This window comes from Ursus maritimus, unplaced genomic scaffold, assembly GCF_017311325.1.
Source record: "Ursus maritimus isolate PB19 unplaced genomic scaffold, ASM1731132v1 scaffold_32, whole genome shotgun sequence".
NCBI lineage: Eukaryota > Metazoa > Chordata > Mammalia > Carnivora > Ursidae > Ursus > Ursus maritimus.
Window position 1 is genome coordinate 10,950,496 of NW_024425786.1, and position 18,756 is coordinate 10,969,251.

The 18,756-nt window shown below is 46.5% G+C and overlaps 1 protein-coding gene across 1 annotated transcript in view; it reads left to right on the forward strand.

Moving 5' to 3' along the window:
* The window catches only part of FHAD1 (forkhead associated phosphopeptide binding domain 1), a 123,332-nt gene that overhangs the window by 14,453 nt on the left and 90,123 nt on the right, over positions 1-18,756 (forward strand). Inside the window, exon 2 of the mRNA XM_040645810.1 lies at positions 3,854-4,060. Within this exon, the coding sequence (XP_040501744.1) occupies positions 3,854-4,060 (207 nt within the window). The remainder of the gene's footprint in view (positions 1-3,853; positions 4,061-18,756) is intronic.

Below are 18,756 nucleotides of genomic sequence, written 5' to 3' on the forward strand. Positions count from 1 at the left end.
TTGTTTTTGGTGCTAACGTAAATGGTGTTGTGTTTTTAATTTCTAATTCCAGTTGTTCGTTGCTGGTTTATAGGAAAGCAATCAATTTTTGTATATTAATTTTGTACCTTGCCACCCTCCTATAATTGCTTATCAGTTCTAGGAGTGTTTTTGTTGATTCTTTGGGATTTTCTGCATAGGCGATCATGTCCTCTGCAACCAGAGACAGTTTTATTTCTTCCTTCCCGATCTATGTACCTTTTATTTCCTTTTCTTGTCTGTCCTGGCTAGGACACCATACTGTGTTAAAAAGTAGTATGAGACTGGGGCGCCTGGGTGGCACAGCGGTTAAGCGTCTGCCTTCAGCTCAGGGTGTGATCCCGGCGTTCTGGGATCGAGCCCCACATCAGGCTCCTCTGCTATGAGCCTGCTTCTTCCTCTCCCACTCCCCCTGCTTGTGTTCCCTCTCTCGCTGGCTGTCTCTGTCTCTGTCAAATAAACAAATAAAATCTTGAAGAAAAAAAAAAGTAGTATGAGAGGGGGCATCTTTGTCTTGTTCCTGAACGTAATGGGAAAGTTCTTAGTTTCTCACTATTAAGTGTGATGTTAGCTTTAGGGTTTTTGTAGATGTTCTTTATCAGGTTGAGGAAGTTCCCTTCTAGTCCAAATGTGCCAACAATTTTGTGGTTTTGCTTTTTAATGATGACTAGGTGTTGAATTTTGTCAAATGCTCTTTCTTCATCTAATGATATGATCATGTGACTTTTCCTCCCTCAGCGGTTGAGGTGATAGATTACATTAATTGATTTTCAAGTGTTGACCCCGCCTCGCATACCTGCATACTTGCTCGTAGTGTATAATTCTTTGTATACATTGTTGGATTCGATTTGTTAATATTTTATTGAGGATTTTACATCGACGTTCATGAAAGTATTGGTCTGAAGTTTTCTCTTCTTGTAATATTTTTGTCTGGTTTTGGTATTAGGGTAATGTTGTCCAAATAGAATGAGTTAGGAAGTGTTCCTTCTGTTTCTATTTTCTGGAAGAGGTTGTAGAGAACTGGTATCATTTTTTCCTTAAGTGTTTGATGAAATTCACCAATGAACCCATCTGGGCCTGGTGCTTTCTGTTTTGGGAGGTTATCAATTATAGATACAAATTCTTTAATAGACATGGGTCTATATCTTGCTTTTCATTCTCTAATTTCCTAAGGTGGAAGCTTCTATTATTGATTCTAAGTCTTTCTTTTCTAATATATGCATTCTGTGCTATGAATTTCCTTCTCAGCGCTGCTTTCCTGTATCACACAAATTCTGATAAGTTGTATTTTCCTTTGCATGTACTTTCATTTCATTTAGGTAATTTTTTCTTTTTCTTATGACTTCTTCCTTGACCAACATGCTATTTAGAAGCAGGTTGTTTAATCTCCAAATACTTTGGAATTTTCAGCTGTCTTTCTGCTATTGATTCCTAGTTTGATTCTATCGCAGGCTGAGAGCATGCTTTGTATGATTTCTGTTCTTTTAAATTTGATGAGTTATGTTTTTTTTTTAAAGATTTTATTTATTTATTCGACAGAGATAGAGACAGCCAGCGAGAGAGGGAACACAAGCAGGGGGAGTGGGAGAGGAAGAAGCAGGCTCATAGCAGAGGAGCCTGATGTGGGGCTCGATCCCATAACGCTGGGATCATGCCCTGAGCCGAAGGCAGACGCTTAACCGCTGTGCCACCCAGGCGCCCCAGATGAGTTATGTTTTGTGGCTCAGAATGTGGTCTACCTTGATGAATGTTCTGCGTGAGCTTCAGAACAGCGTGCATTTTGTTGTTATTTGGTGAAGCAATCTATACATGTCAATTAGATCCAGTTGACTGATGCTGGTGTTCAGTTCAGCCTTATTCTTACTAATTTTCTGCCTGATGAATCTGTCCATTCCTGATACAGGGATGTTGAAGGCTCCAACGATCAGAATGGATTTGTCGGTTTCTCCTCAAACTCCTGTCACTTTCTGCCTCACTTATTCTGATGCTCTATCTTTAGGCACATGCAATTAAGGATTGTTTTGTCCTTTTGGAGAATTGACCCTTTTATCACCATATATAAAGCCTCTCTTGATCCCTGGTAATATTTCTTGCTCTGAAGTCTGTTCCATCTGAAATTAGTATAGTTCCTCCTGCTTTCATTTTGCATTTCAATATTTTGGGTACCCAAATGTATGATAAAAATTTGCAATGTGGGTAAGAACACAGACATTTGAATCAAGCAAATCTGAATACGAGCCAGGCTTGCCGAGCTGGGTGAATCTGGGCAAATTTAATCATTCCGTGCCTCAGTTTCCTTATCTAAAAAATGGAGAATGATCTCTTTGGGTTATTGTGTAGATGAAATGGGATAATGCAGTAGAGCACTTAGCCAATTTCCTGGCATGTAATGTTGAATTAATATATCCTATTAATACAAATTATTATATTACTGTATAATAATATAAGCTATATAATATAAGCTATTATTATATTATCAATACAAGCTATTGGTATTGTTGTATTATGGGACTTTACACTTTGTGTTTTATTATGGGACTTTATACTCTTCTAAGTACAAGTACTCTTTTTGTGAATGTCAGACGAGGCACTCCGAGAAGATAAATTCAGAAACTAATTGCAAAATCTCAGGCCAGGGTGGATGTCTAATAGGCACAGTGTCCTGAAAAGAGAAGGACTTCGTACGTGCCCAACAGCCACAGTCCAGAGCCCCAAGACCCAGGAAGGTAGTATTTCCTCCCAGGTGTGAACTTTGCTCAGTCTGCTGACCAAGGAGAAATTACTGAAGAGCCTTTCGCCCCCCATTGCCAACTCACAGACACACTGTCTGGGCTGGGGTCCCTTTCTTTTTGGAAATGTAGTCACACCCCGGCCCCCTATTGAAAAGCAGATCATCTCCGATTAGATAAATTCTGAGCAGCTTTTAAGAAGCAATAGAAATAACTAATCACATGGAAAAACCTTCATTGTACACATTTTACAGGTTTTGTAAAAGTAGTTTAAAAACTATGTTATGTGGTGTGATCTCAGTTTTGTTTAAACTTTTTAAAAAGATCATAAGCATAGACAGAAGACTGGGAGGAATGAGCCACAGCGCTAACAGTGTCTGCCTCTGGGGGATGGGAGCCTAAGTGATCTTAATGTCTTCTTTGTGCTTTTCTCCAATTCTCATTTTCTGTAACATTTTTTAAAATGAATTGAACAAAAAATTAACAACAATCATTAGACACTCTCCCCTCCGTTAGCTCTATGTACCTTATTCCACACACTTGGTATTTTCCCTGCAGGAGAGTGGACAGCTGTCACTTGCCAACTGATGTTTCTAGTTTGTGTTTGGGGCCATTTTTGCTTTCTGTCCTGCCATTCTGGACAACCAAAAGTGTACCTATGTGGGGTCAGCGAAAGAGAAAGTGGCCAACTCCCTGGCCGGATATGTGCTCATTCAAACTCTGTGCCAGTCTGTGCTGCCTGATTCCCCACCCCACAACTTGGGCGCCTGCTCTGGGTCTGGAGTCAGAGAGCGCATACCCCAGCCCCATCACACACTTACCATGTGGCCTGGGCCAGGTCACTTAACTGCTCTGACTCTGAGTGTCATTTTTTTTTTTTTTTTTTTTTTTAGGAAGAGGGTGTTGTGGGGGTGGGGCAGAGGGAAAGGGAGAGAATAATCTTAAGCAGGCTCCACGCCCAGCCCAGAGCCCGAGCATCATCATTTTTAAATGAGGGTTGTAGGTTACCAGGTGGCCGGGCGAGGGGCTGAGCACGGTCCGGCACCAGGTGCTCACGAGCAGGTGTTAGGGGCCCCGGTCACAGCTGTCCTCCTTCTGCATTTCAGTCTGCTGACATCGACAACCATCACGCACTTATTGAATATAATGAGGCCGAGGACAGCTTTGTTCTCCAGGACTTCAATTCCCGAAACGGCACCTTCGTCAACGAGTGCCACATTCAGAATGTGGCCGTGAAGCTGCTGCCTGGAGACATCCTGAGATTTGGGTCCGGAGGGCTGACCTACGAACTGGTCATCGAAAACCCACACTCGGTGAGTCCAGGCCCCTGCAGGGTAGGGGGCCAGAGGTGCCGTGTCCTGTCCCCTTCTGTGCATCCAAAGAGTGGTGCTTGTCCACAGCACGACACTCGGATTTCACGTTGTGCACACAGTGACCTTGACCCACCGGACCTTGCAAGGTTCACACCAATCCAGGAGGGTCCTCGTGCAGTGTGCATCCTTGCGCCCTCTTCTGGGCATTTCCTGGAATGACATGTAAGAGTGGCACAGGAACCCAGAACCATAGCTTTCCTGAAAATGCAAAGCTTGGTTAGGGCAAGAGGAAAGCAGCATGTGCTTTTGTTTTTTTTTTTTTTTTTTTTTTTTTTTTAATGATTTTTTATTATATTATGTTAGTCACCATACAGTACATCCCACTGTATTCTCTATACTGTACCTTCCATCCCCGTGACTCAGTTATAACTAGAAATTTGTACCTCTTAATCCCCCTCGCCTATGTTCCCCGTTCCCCCAACCCCCTCCCCTCTGAAGTCCTCAGTTTGTTTCTCATAGTCCATAGTCTCTCATGTTTCATTCCTCCTTCTGATTACCCCCCCTTTCTTTATCCCTTTCTTCCCCTACTGATCATCCTAGTTCTTATGTTCCATAGATGAGAGAAATCATATGATAGTTGTCTTTCTCAGCAGCATGTGCTTTTGAAAACTCGGAGATGGATGCTTTTTCTCAGGCAGATCAGCACTCTGCAGCTTCCTTGCTTTGTGACCTCAGCCAGGGTTCTGTATATGCGTGGCTCTCAGGCTTCCGGTGATGCGCGGCATGGAGAGGATATCTATCTATAAAGCGTGAAAGTCAGTGTCCGCCTGGAGCGGAGACTCAGCACATGGCAGCTGTTCTCATACCCCCATCAGAAATGTCCTTGGGATCCTGACCTAAAACCTGGCCCCAGTTTAAGCAAAATGCAATACAAAACTTCCCCATTAAAGCTCCATCCCAAGGAGCACGCCGTTTATGGGGGAGGCAGACTGGGGGTAGGGGTGGGAGGGTAGGGGGAGGAAAGTTAGCAGCTCAGGCTTTGGTCAGAATCCCAGCTCTACCATTCTCATATGTGCTCCTGAGCAAGTCGCTGGACTCCCCCAGAACCTCCCGTTTCCTCCTCTACAAAATGGGGCCAATGACAGCAATGACCTTGCAGGCTCAGCTTGAGGGTGGAGAGAGATGGTTATAATTGTAAAACCAGCACCGTGCCCATTCACGGTGAGCGCACAATTAACATCTGTCGTGCGTGTCCCAGAGGGACGGCGTCCTGATCATACTCGCTGCCCCAAGAACGCAACATGGACTGAGGCCTCTGAGCTGAAAATCCTTTCTGGGACAAGGCTGGGTATAAATTAATAAAATGTGGAGGATCTAGACAGACTTCTGAGGTTTTGAGCCCACAGGCAGCCCTAATTGTGCACCCCAGGAAGACGGACGGCGTCCCTCAGGCTGCATGGGCCATGATGCCACGTCCGTCATGTTTGGCTTTGAAGATGTGGGGCAGGTTTTTCGGCTGCTGCTCAGCTGCCTTATCCTTCTTAGACCGTGAAAGTGTGTTTGCTCATGGAATGCACCAGGGTCCTGGGGTAGCGCTGAGGGGGCTCCTGACCCAGGTGTTGACCTGATCCCCCCACACTCACCCACATCAGACCCCGGTGGGGAGCAGACCAGCAGTGCAGGTTCCTGGCCTCATCCAGGCCCAAGGACTCATACTAAGGTAGCCAGAAAAAAACACAGAACCCCCAGTTAAATCTGAATTTCAGGTAAACAAATAATCTTTTAGTATGAGTATGTCCCAAATATTGATATCTCTTATGCTAAAAAAATTATTTGGTATTTGTCTGAAATTCAGAATTAATTGGATACCCTATATTTCATTTATATATATTTTTAATCTATGTATTTATTTATGTTAAATCTGATGACCCTACACAGCCTGCCTGGGAGCGGGGCCTCCATTGGGGAATACACATTCTCACAGGCTCTTTGGTGATTCTGATGTACCCCCAACGGAAGGGAAACCTAAATACGAATCCCTTATCTAGAGCATTTACAGATTTTTTTTTAAGAACCAAAGAAAATGGAGTTTCAAACCCCAAAGCCTGTAAATCCAAGTTTGTGACGTTTGAGTCAATGTTTCTCAAACATGTCTGATTATAAGAACGTTTCTGGAATGTTCAACAAAATTACAGGTTCCCAGGCCCCCCTGCCCCCTGCCTGGGAAATTCTCATTTTGTGGCTTGCCAGCAGGGGAAAGGGCGACAAACAATGTCTGCATTTTTTTCATACGAAGATATTTATGGAAATATTATTTATAGGGGCACAAAAATTGAAACCTAAATATCCATCAAAAGGGGGCATTGTTGGAAAAAATCACGAGGAGTTCGTTTGTATATGGAAAACTGTGCTGCTTTTTTAAAAATAGCTTTATGGAGGGGCGCCCGGGTGGCTTAGCCAGTTCAGTGTCTGACTCTTGATCTCAGCTCAGGTCTTGATCTCCGGGTCGTGAGTTCAAGCCTCGCATTGGGCTCCAAGCTGGGCATAGAGCCTACTTTAAAAAAAAAAAAAAAAAAGGAAAAAAACCACAGCTTTATGGAGATATGATTGACATACAAGCAGCTGCACGTGTTTAAAAGATACAGTCTGATGGGCTTTGACACACGTGTGTGCACCCAGATAACAATTGCCACAGTCAAGGCAGTAAACCTATTCATCGCCCCCAAAAGCTTCCTCATAACCCAGCATTTGTTTGTTTGCCTGCTTTTAACAGCTTCCTTGAAGTATAATTTACATAACATAAACTTCATTCATTGTAAGCCTACGATTCAGCCCATTCAGCCCATTTTTGTATGTTTTTTTAAACATTTTATTTATTTATTTAAGAGAGAGAGAGTGAGAGAGAGCACAAGCTGGGGGAGAGGGAGAGCTGAGCCGGGGAGCCCGACCCGAGACTTGATGGGATCAAGACCCTGAGATCATGACCTGAGCTGAAGACAGACGCTTAGCCGACTGAGCCACCCAAGCGCCCCCCATTTTTGTACGTTTACAGAGTTAGACATCACCACAACCTACTTTCAGAACATTTCCATCCATTTCTGTTACTCTCCAAAAAACCTTGGAGGTACTTAGGTTTTTTTGTGTGTTTTTAATTTTTAATTTTAAAGATAGTGGCCAAATACTGAAAACATTCACCATCGTAACTGTTTTTAAGTATAGAGTTGCAGAGCATTACATGCACATGGTTCTACAGCCGTCTCCAGAACTCTGTTCACCTTCCCAAACTCAAACTCTGTGCCCCTTAATTAAAAACTCCCTCCTCCTTCCGCCCCCAGCACCGTTCTTTCTGTCTCTCTGCATTTGACCACTCTGGGCACCTTGTGCAAGTGGAATCTTACAGTGTTTGTCCGTTGTGACTGTCTCACTTCACTTATGTAGGGCCAGGACCTCGAGGTACGCCCATGTTGTAGCAGGTGTCAGAATCCCCTTCCTTTTTAAAGCTGAGTAATAGTCCGTCGTGTGTCTACACCACACTTTGTTGAGGCGTTCATCCATCGATGACTGTTTCCAGCTTTTGGCTGTTGTGAATAAGGGTGTCATGCACACAGGTGTATAGGTAGGGAAGGGGTACCTCATTTCACGAGGTGCTTCTGATATCAGGTAAGTGTAAGAAACAGTGAGGAAGACCTCGAACCTTGACTAGAAAAGACGAGGACGCTTTGTAAAAAGAGAAATCTGTGGAGTAGCAGGAGTCGTGGATACGGACGACGCTGTGCTAAGCAGTTTGCCTGCTCTCCCTTATTTAACACCTACAATAACCTATGAGATGGGTTCTCCTGTCTCCATCTTACAGACAAGAAATCCAAAACTCAGAGAGGTTAAGTAACTTCCCCAGCGTCACACAGCTGGGCAATGCAGAATTAATCTCTATCCCCACTTGTGGGGAGCAGAGGGAAGAAAACCTTTCATCTAATGCCAGCTAGAGCAGGATTGCCGACTGGTTTTCAAAGAGAACAAAGCACACTTTTGTGGTCACTTGAACATACACATATTTTTAAAATTCTTATTTCTACAAGCATTTGCATCCCGCTTCATTCCCCCTACGTGACTGCAAGCAGCTGCACAAATGTTCCCCTGGCCTGTGCCCAGGGCGCTTACAGCAGCCTAAACTTTCCCAGGGAGCCACCTTCCCCCGCAGGACTCTCCCCTCCTCCATCGTCCCAAACGTGCTGTCTGCTCAGGGCATTCCTACATTGAGGGACTTTCCTGCAACCATCCTCTGAGCTGTTATTAATGGAGGGGTTCGCTGCAGGGCCTGAGTGAGGGCAGCCTCGTGGACTGGAAGGAGGGAAGGGAGGAAGGGAAGGGAAGGGAAGGAGGGAGGAAGGGAGGGAGCAGACAGAGGAGGTAATGAAGGGCATCTCTCATTAAATACTTTGAGGTCCAGCTTTTCTAAGAAATATGTGGCCGTCTTGATTGCTGCATGCTCTTGTTTCTGACTGGTTTTTTGGCTCCCAGGTGTTTCTCCCTGAGGTAGAGTTCTCAAGGAGGATCGTCATGAAATCAAAAGGGTTGGACTTGGCCAGAGCTATTCCCTTCCTGACAAAGAGTTCCCAAAGGAAAACATTTGTTGCAGGCTCTGTGTGACCATACCCAGTCGGAAGGGATGTGACAGCCTTGTCTTGGGGATGGGGGTGGAGGGTGGTGGGAGGTCAGGGAGCCACCTGTGTTAGCAGATGTCACGGTGGGAAGTGTGCGTCCTGGTCAGGCTGCCTCGAGCACAGTCCCAGCCCCGTGCTTATGCTGTGGGCTTGTGCACAGGTCACCTCGCTCTCACAGCTCCGTTCCCACTGCTGGAAAGTTGGAGTACCGCATGAAGTGACTGTGGCATTAAGCGCATAATGTGTGTAAATCGCTTGGCCCTGTGTCCGGCCCCTCTGACAAGCTCATGGTAACTCTCAGCTTTAGAATCAAGCAAACAAGCATTCCTCTCGGAATGTTCCTTTAAACAGGAAACCTCCAAGACCTCCCCAACCATGTGCATATAAATTACCTGGGGGATGACATCCAAGATGAAAAAATATACCCCCAAAGCCCTCTTGGTTGACAAAATACATTGGCACCTGCCCCGGGGATATGTCCGGGAATATGCTTTGTAAATCACAGCTCTTTCGCCAAAGTCTAACCTAGGGCCTCCATGTTGCACAACTCCAGGGTCCCCATTCACATTAGAGTCCGTGTGGAGGGCACCACCCCCCACCCCCCCAGCTATGCGGGACATGAGCTGCAGGGCCATTTGCAATGCCCCAAAGCAACCAGGTAAGTAATAACAGAGTTTCTGCTTCAGCACCAGGAGTGGGCAATAGAAGTCACACAGCCGGATGTGTCCGCCATATTGTGGGTTTTGTCTGTGGTTGCATTTTTGAGTGCTTTCTGGTCTCCGGGAAGGGAGGTGTGGAAACAAGCTGTCCTATTCATGGTGGTGGTGTTCTGATAAAGCAGCTGGGCAAGGAAACCCACCTCGCCCAAATCTATAAATCGTATCTTTCTCTGTTCTGAAATATGGCAAGTCTAATGGAAATGCCCAGAAGGAAGAAAGGAAGCCGGGCACCCCAAGTGATGTGTAGAGGGGTTTCATGAACGGGTTGACAGCCCTTGGCAGCAGTTTTCCTCGCCCCGTGCATGGCCCCACCAGCAACTACCCCAGATCGGGCTCCGGGTTAACCTTGCCCACAGGGGCCAGCAGGGGGTCCCGCAGAGGTAAACATGAGTACCCTTCCCTGTAGCTGCTGGGCCCTGCTCGCAGTCCAGCCGCACTCTCCCAAGGGACCTGGATATGTCCTTCATCCTTCCTACAACGCCATGACATCCTACCCGACACAAAGAGCAGTTCTATCCGCCCCGCACCCCTTGCTGCTCACCGCTGCGATGGGGAAGCTTTGCAGATACAGTGAAGAAAGCAAATGCTTTAGAGTTCGATAGACCCAGGTTCAAATTCCAGCTACAACCTATGTCACCTCTCTAAGCTTTAGTTTCCAGTTTCTGCCAAGCAGATACGCATTAATCACAGGTCCGCCTTCTCCCCTCAGAGTTTCTGGAGAGGTCATTGGGACCACCCTATCGTTGAGGAAATGGCCCTCAAAGATCTCCTGCGACTTCCTCAAGGTTCTGTACTGGTTACAGCCAACGCTGGGATTGCAAGGCCGCTCTCCCGAGTCCCTGGGCGTCTAGAGGCTTTTCCTAACGGGGTGGGGGGGACCTGGAGCCCCATGGTGCTGTGAGAACTCAGGCAGGTCCTTCACTGCGGGCGGTCAAGGCATGTCCTGGGGGCCCCAGGCTAACTTCAGTTGCCCCTGCTGATGGGGAAGGTTTTTCATGGCGGTAAAAACAAAAGCCACCAACAGTAGAAGAAAACGCTACTGCGCTTATTTGCCTCCGCTAGCTTTTTCCTGGGGCTTCTGCGGCGGCTCCAGGGCAAATCCGGTCACGCCCTTTCTTTTTGCTCTTTGCTGATGACAGTCCTGTCTGCTGGCTAAGGTCCAGCGCGCACGTATCACATACCAGAAGTCCTCTAAGCGTGGTCTGTGCACCATCTCGTTCCCTTCTCACCAGCTGAGAAGCAGCTGTTACCATCCTGATTTTTCAGACGAGGCCCAAAAGGAGCACATTGGTCAAGTTCCCACGGACTCACGGACAAAGAGGGAGCAGCACCCGATTCCGTGTGATGCCGAGTCCCATGCTCCTACCCAGCGGCTGGCACACTACAGCCCACAGGCCAAATCCGGGCCGTCGCCCATGTTTGTAAATAAAGTTTTATGGGAAGCCAGCCGTCCTGTTTCACGTAGGTATGGCCTCCGTCTGCTCTCCCGCTTCGGCGGCTCAGGTAGCTGGGCGGAGCCTACGGCACGCGAAGCTGGAAACATCTACTGTCTAGCTCTGCAGAAAACATTGACCAGCCTCTGTTATAACCCCACGCGCCACCCACTCTCCTCTTTTACTTAGTTTTCTGAAAGAAGAGCTGAAAATGGAGGTGAGGACAGGTGAGGACAGGGAGAGGGAGCTGGCCCAGCCCGAGCCCTACCGTGTTCCAGGACCTGTGCTGCTTACTTGCTTTTACTTGGTTAACTGAGGAATAAGAAAAATTAGGCAAGCTAAAAAAATAGATTTGAACAGTCTTTTCACCACATCTCTTGTGAAAAAGCTGGAAACACGTGGTTCTAAATATGTAGATACATATATATATATATGCATTTGCACATGTCGTAATCACTGCGATATGTCTGATAAATTGGCTAGGCGTTAATATATACACAACAGATGCATATCATACATTCTACTGTTTTTTTCAGTTGGAAAGTTCTCTTTTAAAACTTTGGAATGTTCTTCCTCGTATGACTTTTGAAAAGGATATTTGAGATTCGTAGTCTGAAGTCTGTTGCAGCTAGAGAACTGTTTATTTGTTCAAAGTTTCTCTGTATAACGTTTCACCACTGGTCTTATGGTTGGTTCCTTGGTCTTAAATCACTTCTTCTCTGGGCCGCTGCTTTACTTTTACAAGTTAAAAGATAAATGTGGTGCATGTTTACAGTTTGGCGGGTTGTATTTGAGTATATCATAACCTGCCTAACACCTCTCATTCTGACTACATCCTGATGCTTGTGCTAAAGTCTCAATAAGCATATTTTCTAGGAAATTTTATTGTTTGCAAGGGTTAGAAACCCAACTCAAACTAGCCTAAGGCGGGGGGGAGGGGAGGAGCTCATGTAACTTCAAAGGCCAAAAGTACCAGCTTCAGGCACAGCTGGATCCGGGTGCCCAAACAATGGTCAGGAATCTGTCTTATCTCTGTTAGCTTCAAAATCTCAGGCAGTCCCTTGCCTTACCTGTAGTGAGATGGCCACCAGTAGCCCCAGCACCCTCCAAATTTAGCAGCTCCAAAAAGAGAAGAAATTTCTTAATTAGCTTTGACTTGGACCATGTGCCTATCCCTGAACCTATCACTGAGGCCAGAGACATGGAATGCTCTGATTGCCAGGCCTGGGTCGTGGTCTCTCCCCTGGAGCAGAAGGGACCAACCCACCATAATTATATGGACTCAAAACTGGGGGGCGGGAGGGAGGAAGCTGTCTGCTCCACAAAAGTTCAGGTGCCCATCCAGAAGATGCAGAAATGGATGCAGGGTAGGCAAAACAAACAAAGAAACCCCAGATGTGCACGACATTAGAAAACATTCCCACTGCCTCACCCGAACCTTCCTAACAGGATTGAGAGTAGGAATTTGGGGGAAGAGGGAAGAAAAGGAGACATCATCCACTTTTCCAAAAGTCCCAAGCCAATCCCCAAGGAAGCAGAGTCGCCTGTTCCTCCCCTCTGGTGAATGGGTGTGATGAGAAGCGCCTGGAGTCAGGGGCTTGTTGGTGCATCCTTGGGAAGGGTGGCATTTCCGTCTCCATGGTGCCTTTGCACAGATTCCATTCTTGAGCAGATATGGCTTTGCCTGTACCCAGGCCTGAGGGGCCAGTGACCAAATGGACCAGAGAGCTCTTCAGAACAGACCTTCTGCTAGGCAAGTCTGTCATCCCCAACCTGATCACGTAGTTGTGCTTTTACGACTCCTGTGGGGACCTACTGCCGTGATGAGGCACCCTGAGACCAGGCGTTTCTGGTCAGAGATTTTCTGAGGCCAGTGGAGTGGAGGGCCTGGCAGCACACGGCCTTAGGTAGGTGTCCTCAGCAAAAACTCACACAGAAGGACTCTTGAGGTCTGTGTTGTCATCAAACGTCCACAGGCCTCCCAGATGACATCGGAGGGCAGGGTGGGGATGCAGAGGGAAGAGCACAGGTGAAGCCTTAGCTCCTTGGCAAAACAACCCAGCGCAGGAACCAAGGGACCCACCGGGGCTGCTTGCAGTGTCATCTGGCAGCTCACACTCTGGGATCACAGGAGAACCACGTTGCTGCTTCTCTTTTCCTAACTTAGTGGGAAAGCATTCATTCTTTCATCCCTTCAGTCTCTCAATCTGGCAAGAATGACCTGAAGTAGACCTCCTCTAGGGGTAGAAAAGGCTATTTGCAAAAATCTGGGTGTTTTCTCATTAGGCTCTATTTCCCGTTTTGTGGACTGACCAGGAAGCTAATTAGAACTTCTAAGGGAAAACTCTAGGCTGGTAGACTTACAGACAATGGGGAAATTCGATGGGCCGGATCTCCTTGTTAACCCAGCTGGTAAAAATCCAAATGAACGACTCTTCTGAACCCCTCAAACAGATCTCCTTTCTGAAACTCCAAAATTTATATATAACGTGTCAGGTCCCTGTTCCAAATATATATTCCTGATTTCTCACACTGAAAATCTTGGACACAATTTCTCCTTTTTGGGGGGACTTAGAATTATTACCCCACTTGGAGTTAGTGCAACACCCCGGGAGCTGCTGAGGTAGAGAAAGCGGTTGGCACCGGTGCCAAATAGCGCCCCCTGCTGGCTGTTTGCGCTAATGTCTGTATTTTCTGGTCTATCCCGTGAGCCTCCTTGCTGTGGTCACCTTCACCCCTTCCAGCCATTACAGTTGTGTAGCTACAAGAGTAAAGTTTAGCAAACTTTACTTAGCAAACTTCTGGGGCTGGAAACAGTCCCAGAGAACTCTCCCATCATTAAGCTACATTAGTAGTTACATAAGGATTTTGTAGTTTTCTCCTGGTAACTCAAAGCTGCTTTCCCCCCTTAAGTAAATAACGTTTTCCTTTTGGAATAATTTCTAGATTTATGTAAAAGTTGTAATGATAGTACAGAGAGTTCTTGTATACCTCTCCCTCCACTTCCCCCATTTTAAGCATTTTACATTACCACAGTACAGTCTTCTAAACCAAGACACCAACATTGGCCCATGATTATTACCTGAACTTCAGGCTCCAGGACCCAACACAGGACACCACGCTGCCTTTTGTCACTATGTCTTCTTAACCTCCTCTGGTCTGTGACAGTTTCTTGGTCTGTCTTTCATGACCTCGAGGGTCTTAAGGAGTACTGACCAGGTGTCATTTTCCAGGATACTTGATTGGATTGGATTGTGTTCATATCTGATTTGCCTGATCCTTTTCTTTTATTCGACTGGGGTTATGGTTTTCGGAAAACATGCCACAAAGATGGAGTGTCCTTGTCACGTATCAGGGGGGACCCAATATTCACATGACATCCCTGGGGATGTTAACTTCTTCACTTGGCTAAGCTGGTCTTTGCCAGGTTTCTCCACTAGAAAGTTACTATTTTTCCCTTTCCATACTCTAGTGTCTGGAAGCGGGTCATGAGCATAGCCCACCCCCACAGGAAGGGGCAGACAGTGGGAATTAAGCTCCACCTCCCAGGAGGGGGCCTATCTACATATGCTAAATCCTCTGTAAGGAAGTTTGTCTCTCCTTTCCCATTTATGTATTTCCTGAATCATGTATTTATATCAGTGTGAACTGGTTATATACATGAACAAAGTGTATACTTTGGGTGATGGTCCAGTCCTACATCGTCTGTCTTGTTGCTCGAATAACTCCAGGCTTGGCCACTGCGGGCTTTTTGAGGTTGGTTGGTGTCCCTTGACAGGTCCCCACCCTTGACTTTGGAGGATCTCCTTAGTTTCTGCAATTACAAGATGTGCCAGGCTTGTAGTGTATTTTCCCCGCCCCACCCCCAGAATCCCAGGCACGGTGCGGGGTGCTGGGCACAGCCATGCTTCGCTGGAAAATGCTTCCCAGCGGCTCTCTGGAAAAAGTGAAGTATGCGTATAGAGCATAAAGTTTACTGATGGAAAGAATGTGTAACATTCTCTACAGATAATAACAAAATATACACTGCTCTTTATCGTAAGCTGCGTACAGCCAGTCGACTCACAGAGCACTTTCACTGACTGGCTGAATGCTCACACCCGCAGCCAACTTACCTTCACGACTGACGAGAAAGCGGGTTCCCAACCTGAACGTGGGTGGATATCCTTGTTTGCATCCCCGAGTAAGACAAAAGTGAAACAATGAAGATGTATGCTGGGTCTTCACGTGTTTATCAATGACCTCTTTGCTGTGCCAGAGAATAGATTTCGAATACTTCCTGAAGAACTATTTCGTCAGTTTTACATGCTACTCGTAATCTAATGGCTCTAGACACAACATGCTTTTGTATAATTTATACTGTTAACATTTTCTCCAGACCTTCCTTACGTGTAGACGATCAGCAAAACAAAAAAGATCGAGCTTTGATTTACAGTGTTCCCTGATTTCTGGGGTGTAAATACTTCCGCCAAGGCCAATGTCAAGTGACCAGTGAGACATTACTGAATACAGAGATGCAGAGAGACGAGCAGTATTACACACATACGTAGAGTCAAATAACCTCAAGAGTACAGATAATAATAAAATATAGTAAAATAATTAGGAAGGGTGAGTTTTAGCTATCTTTTACCTTTGTTTCTAATATCATTTAATTGTATGTTTGTATAATTTGATTTTTATTAATGGCTGTGTTTATCAACCAGCTCAAGAAATTCCTGGGCACGTAGTAACTGGCTCTCATGAACCGGCAGCGGCTGGCCCCAGCACACCTCTGGTACAGAGGACATGCCCTGGTCCTCCCTGGGTGGAGGCTGGGGAGCCACGTCCAGCGTGTGGCGTGTACCGTATGAATGACACTTCCATAAGAGAGTTGTCGGTGTTCCTAGAAAATCCTGTTTCCAAGTAGCCCATGCTACCTCTTGTGGTTCTTCACACCGTCTTTCTTATTTTCTTTTTTGTAACTCAGAAAATCTATTCCCCACTAGCCAATCATTTAAGACCCTTCTGTGAGTACGGAAAGCAGGTATAAAATCATGACTTCAAATAACCTCAGAGCTCTGAGAGCACAGGTATTCGAGTCAGACAGCATCACTGCTTCCTGGCTGTGGGACCTTGGGCAAGTCACTTAACCTCTCTGAGCTGCACTTTCTTATCCACAACATGGGGGTAAAAATGCCTCTCCACCTCCAAGAGTATCCTGGCGATTAGATGAAAACACATATGTTCAGTGCACAGCACAGTCTCCAGCACATGTGTGGCTTCTCAACATGGTAGCTCATAGCCCTAGAAGTATCAGCAATTACCAACGGCAGAGCTGGTGACGGGCTCTCCAAGGGCAAGGTCTACTTCACTCTTCTACCCAGCTTCCAGGGAGTCCTGGCAGAATGTGTGCATCCTGTAGGCACCCTATATGCAAACTACCTTGATTATTTTAGGGTGTCCCATTCAGCCTGCACCTTTTACAGAGCCAGAAGCACATATTGGAAAGATAACACAAAGAACAAGTAGATAATCTGAAAAAAACGTATTATGTTTTCTTGAGTAAATCATTGACAGGCGTTTGTTCAAGCTGATAAAATTCAGTAATAGGTGTGTCATGGGTAATCTAGGTGGTTGACAACCTGCTATTTTGAAGATAGTGTGGAAGAAATCAGGAACATCCCATATGCTCCCTCAAAAACAAAACAAAAAAACATGCAATATGCCATATGGTCAGAGAAAAGGCAGGGGAAAAGAACGAGAAAAGGCATTAACATGTATTTTTAAACTAAAGTTTCTAAAACCAGACTTGATAACTGACCTTGACCCCAGGCTCTGTGTACATTCTAATGTGAGCACAGCCCAGCACCAGGTTTTAATGTGAGTCTTTTTCTTGTGTTTGCTTTACCCCTGCCTGTTTCCTTGTAGTTACTGGCAGCAATTTCTGAGAAAACCTTGACCTGGCTTATTATAGAGCGAGCAGGCAAACCAGACAAAATCAGCTCCGACCTTCCAACTAAAGCCATCGCAGTCAACAAGCTTGAGAAAGAAAACAAAAAGCTTTATAGTTTGATTTTTGAACCCAAAAAAGACGATTGGAGTCTTTGCTGCATTTATGTGTCCCTGGCCCCTCCCCCGTTAGAGACCCTACCGTTAGGGCTCTGTGCTGCTCTAGCTGGCCTCCCGGGGCTGAGTGGCTCAGGGCACCACCCAAGCCAGGGCTCACAGCCAGCTTCCCCGTGTGCACGTCCATGTTCACAGCAGCGTGGTCACAATAGCCAGAGTGGAAACAACCCAAGTGCCCGTTGACACTGAATGGATAAGCAAAATGTGTGATGTATACAAAAAGGAAGGGAATTCTGACACGTGCTACAACGTGGATGAACCTTGAGGACCTGCTGCTCAGTGAAATGAGCCAGTCACCAAAAGACAAATGCTGTGTGATTCCATTTACCTGACGTACCTAGAGAGTCAAATTCATAGAGACAGAAAGTGGACTGGTGGGTGCCAGGGGCTGGGGAGGGGGGATGGTGTTTAATGGGGACAGAGTTTCAGTTTTGCGAGATGGAAGCTTTCTGAGGATCTGTCTCCCAGCAACGTGAGTGTCCTTAACACTCCTGGACCCTGCACTTAAAAATGGTTAAGATGGCAAATTTTATGTTATGTGTGATTTACCAGATTAAAATACCAACAGCTTCCATCTCTCCGTGCCTGGGCCCCACTCCCTCATGGGGGAGACTACATTCTCCAGTCTGGGAGGTCTTTCCAGATCCTGGCTTCCAGCCTCAGCTCCCTGGGTCTCCTTGGCTCTGATTGGATCACATGCCCCACTACTGAACCAATCACGTTGGCTGGGGGATGTGATTGGCTGAGTGTGTAGCCCCACCCAAAACAAGGAGCTCAGCGATTGGGCAGGAGATTCCCCCCAGAGTCTCCAAGAGACCTGAGTGGGTTCTGGCCTGAGCACCAGCGAAGCGGAGCCCGGGAGACCCCCGCCGTGTTCACTGCTGCCGGCACCCTCGCAGTTTAGTGGTGAGCAGGTTACCTGAGGACCCCAGCACGAAAGAGAGTTCCTCCGCCGCTACCAGTAACCACTAGACTTGTTTTCCAGCAGGCTGGGGGTCAACCACGTAACAATTTACCCTTTGTCACCTTTAGCCCATTCGTTCAATAAATATTTATTAAACTGAAAGGAAAAGGTTGTAGGAATGACTGAGGCAAGAGGTGGGGAAGGGAAGGGACAGGATGGATGGAGAAGTCAGTGCAGGGCAGGACACCTCAGCCGCGGAGAGTGAAGACAGGAGGAAGGCACAGATGGAGAGACTAAGGTGTTGACGGCAGAGAGAAATTCGAAACTGCACAGAAGGTAACAGAGTCCCGGTACCCTGCCAAGTGCGTTCCCTAAGCAGATGTAAAGTGGGCCAGTAGCCTTAGGAATGCTGGGCCAGATGTCTCCAGGCAGTTGGAGCTTGATTTCCCTGAACGCTGTTCTCACCGACTCCAAGAGAGAGTCTCCAGAGGGAACGCACAGGATCCTTAACTTGCTGGGGAAAGACTGGAGTTGAAAGCTTGGTTCAGGAGCCTGAGTGAGCGGAGACCCTTCCTCTTGAATAAAATCCAAGCAAAGCTCTGTAAGCTGGGGCTCATATTTTGGAAGTGTCTGTTTCTCTTTATGTGCTTCTGAGCTCATATTCTCTCCAGTCTACGGGATAAATGTGAGCTGGGGGGAATAGATGTGTGGCCCTACACAGGTGACAAACATTTGAACTTAGTGTGTTTTTTCTGCCAAGAGAAGGGAGTTAGGGTTGAGATAGCGACAGAGACAGGAGTCATCAGGCCTCGATCCCAGTTCCCTCCCCATCACTACCTGAGTCTGGGTCAATTCCTTAGCCTCACCAAGGCTC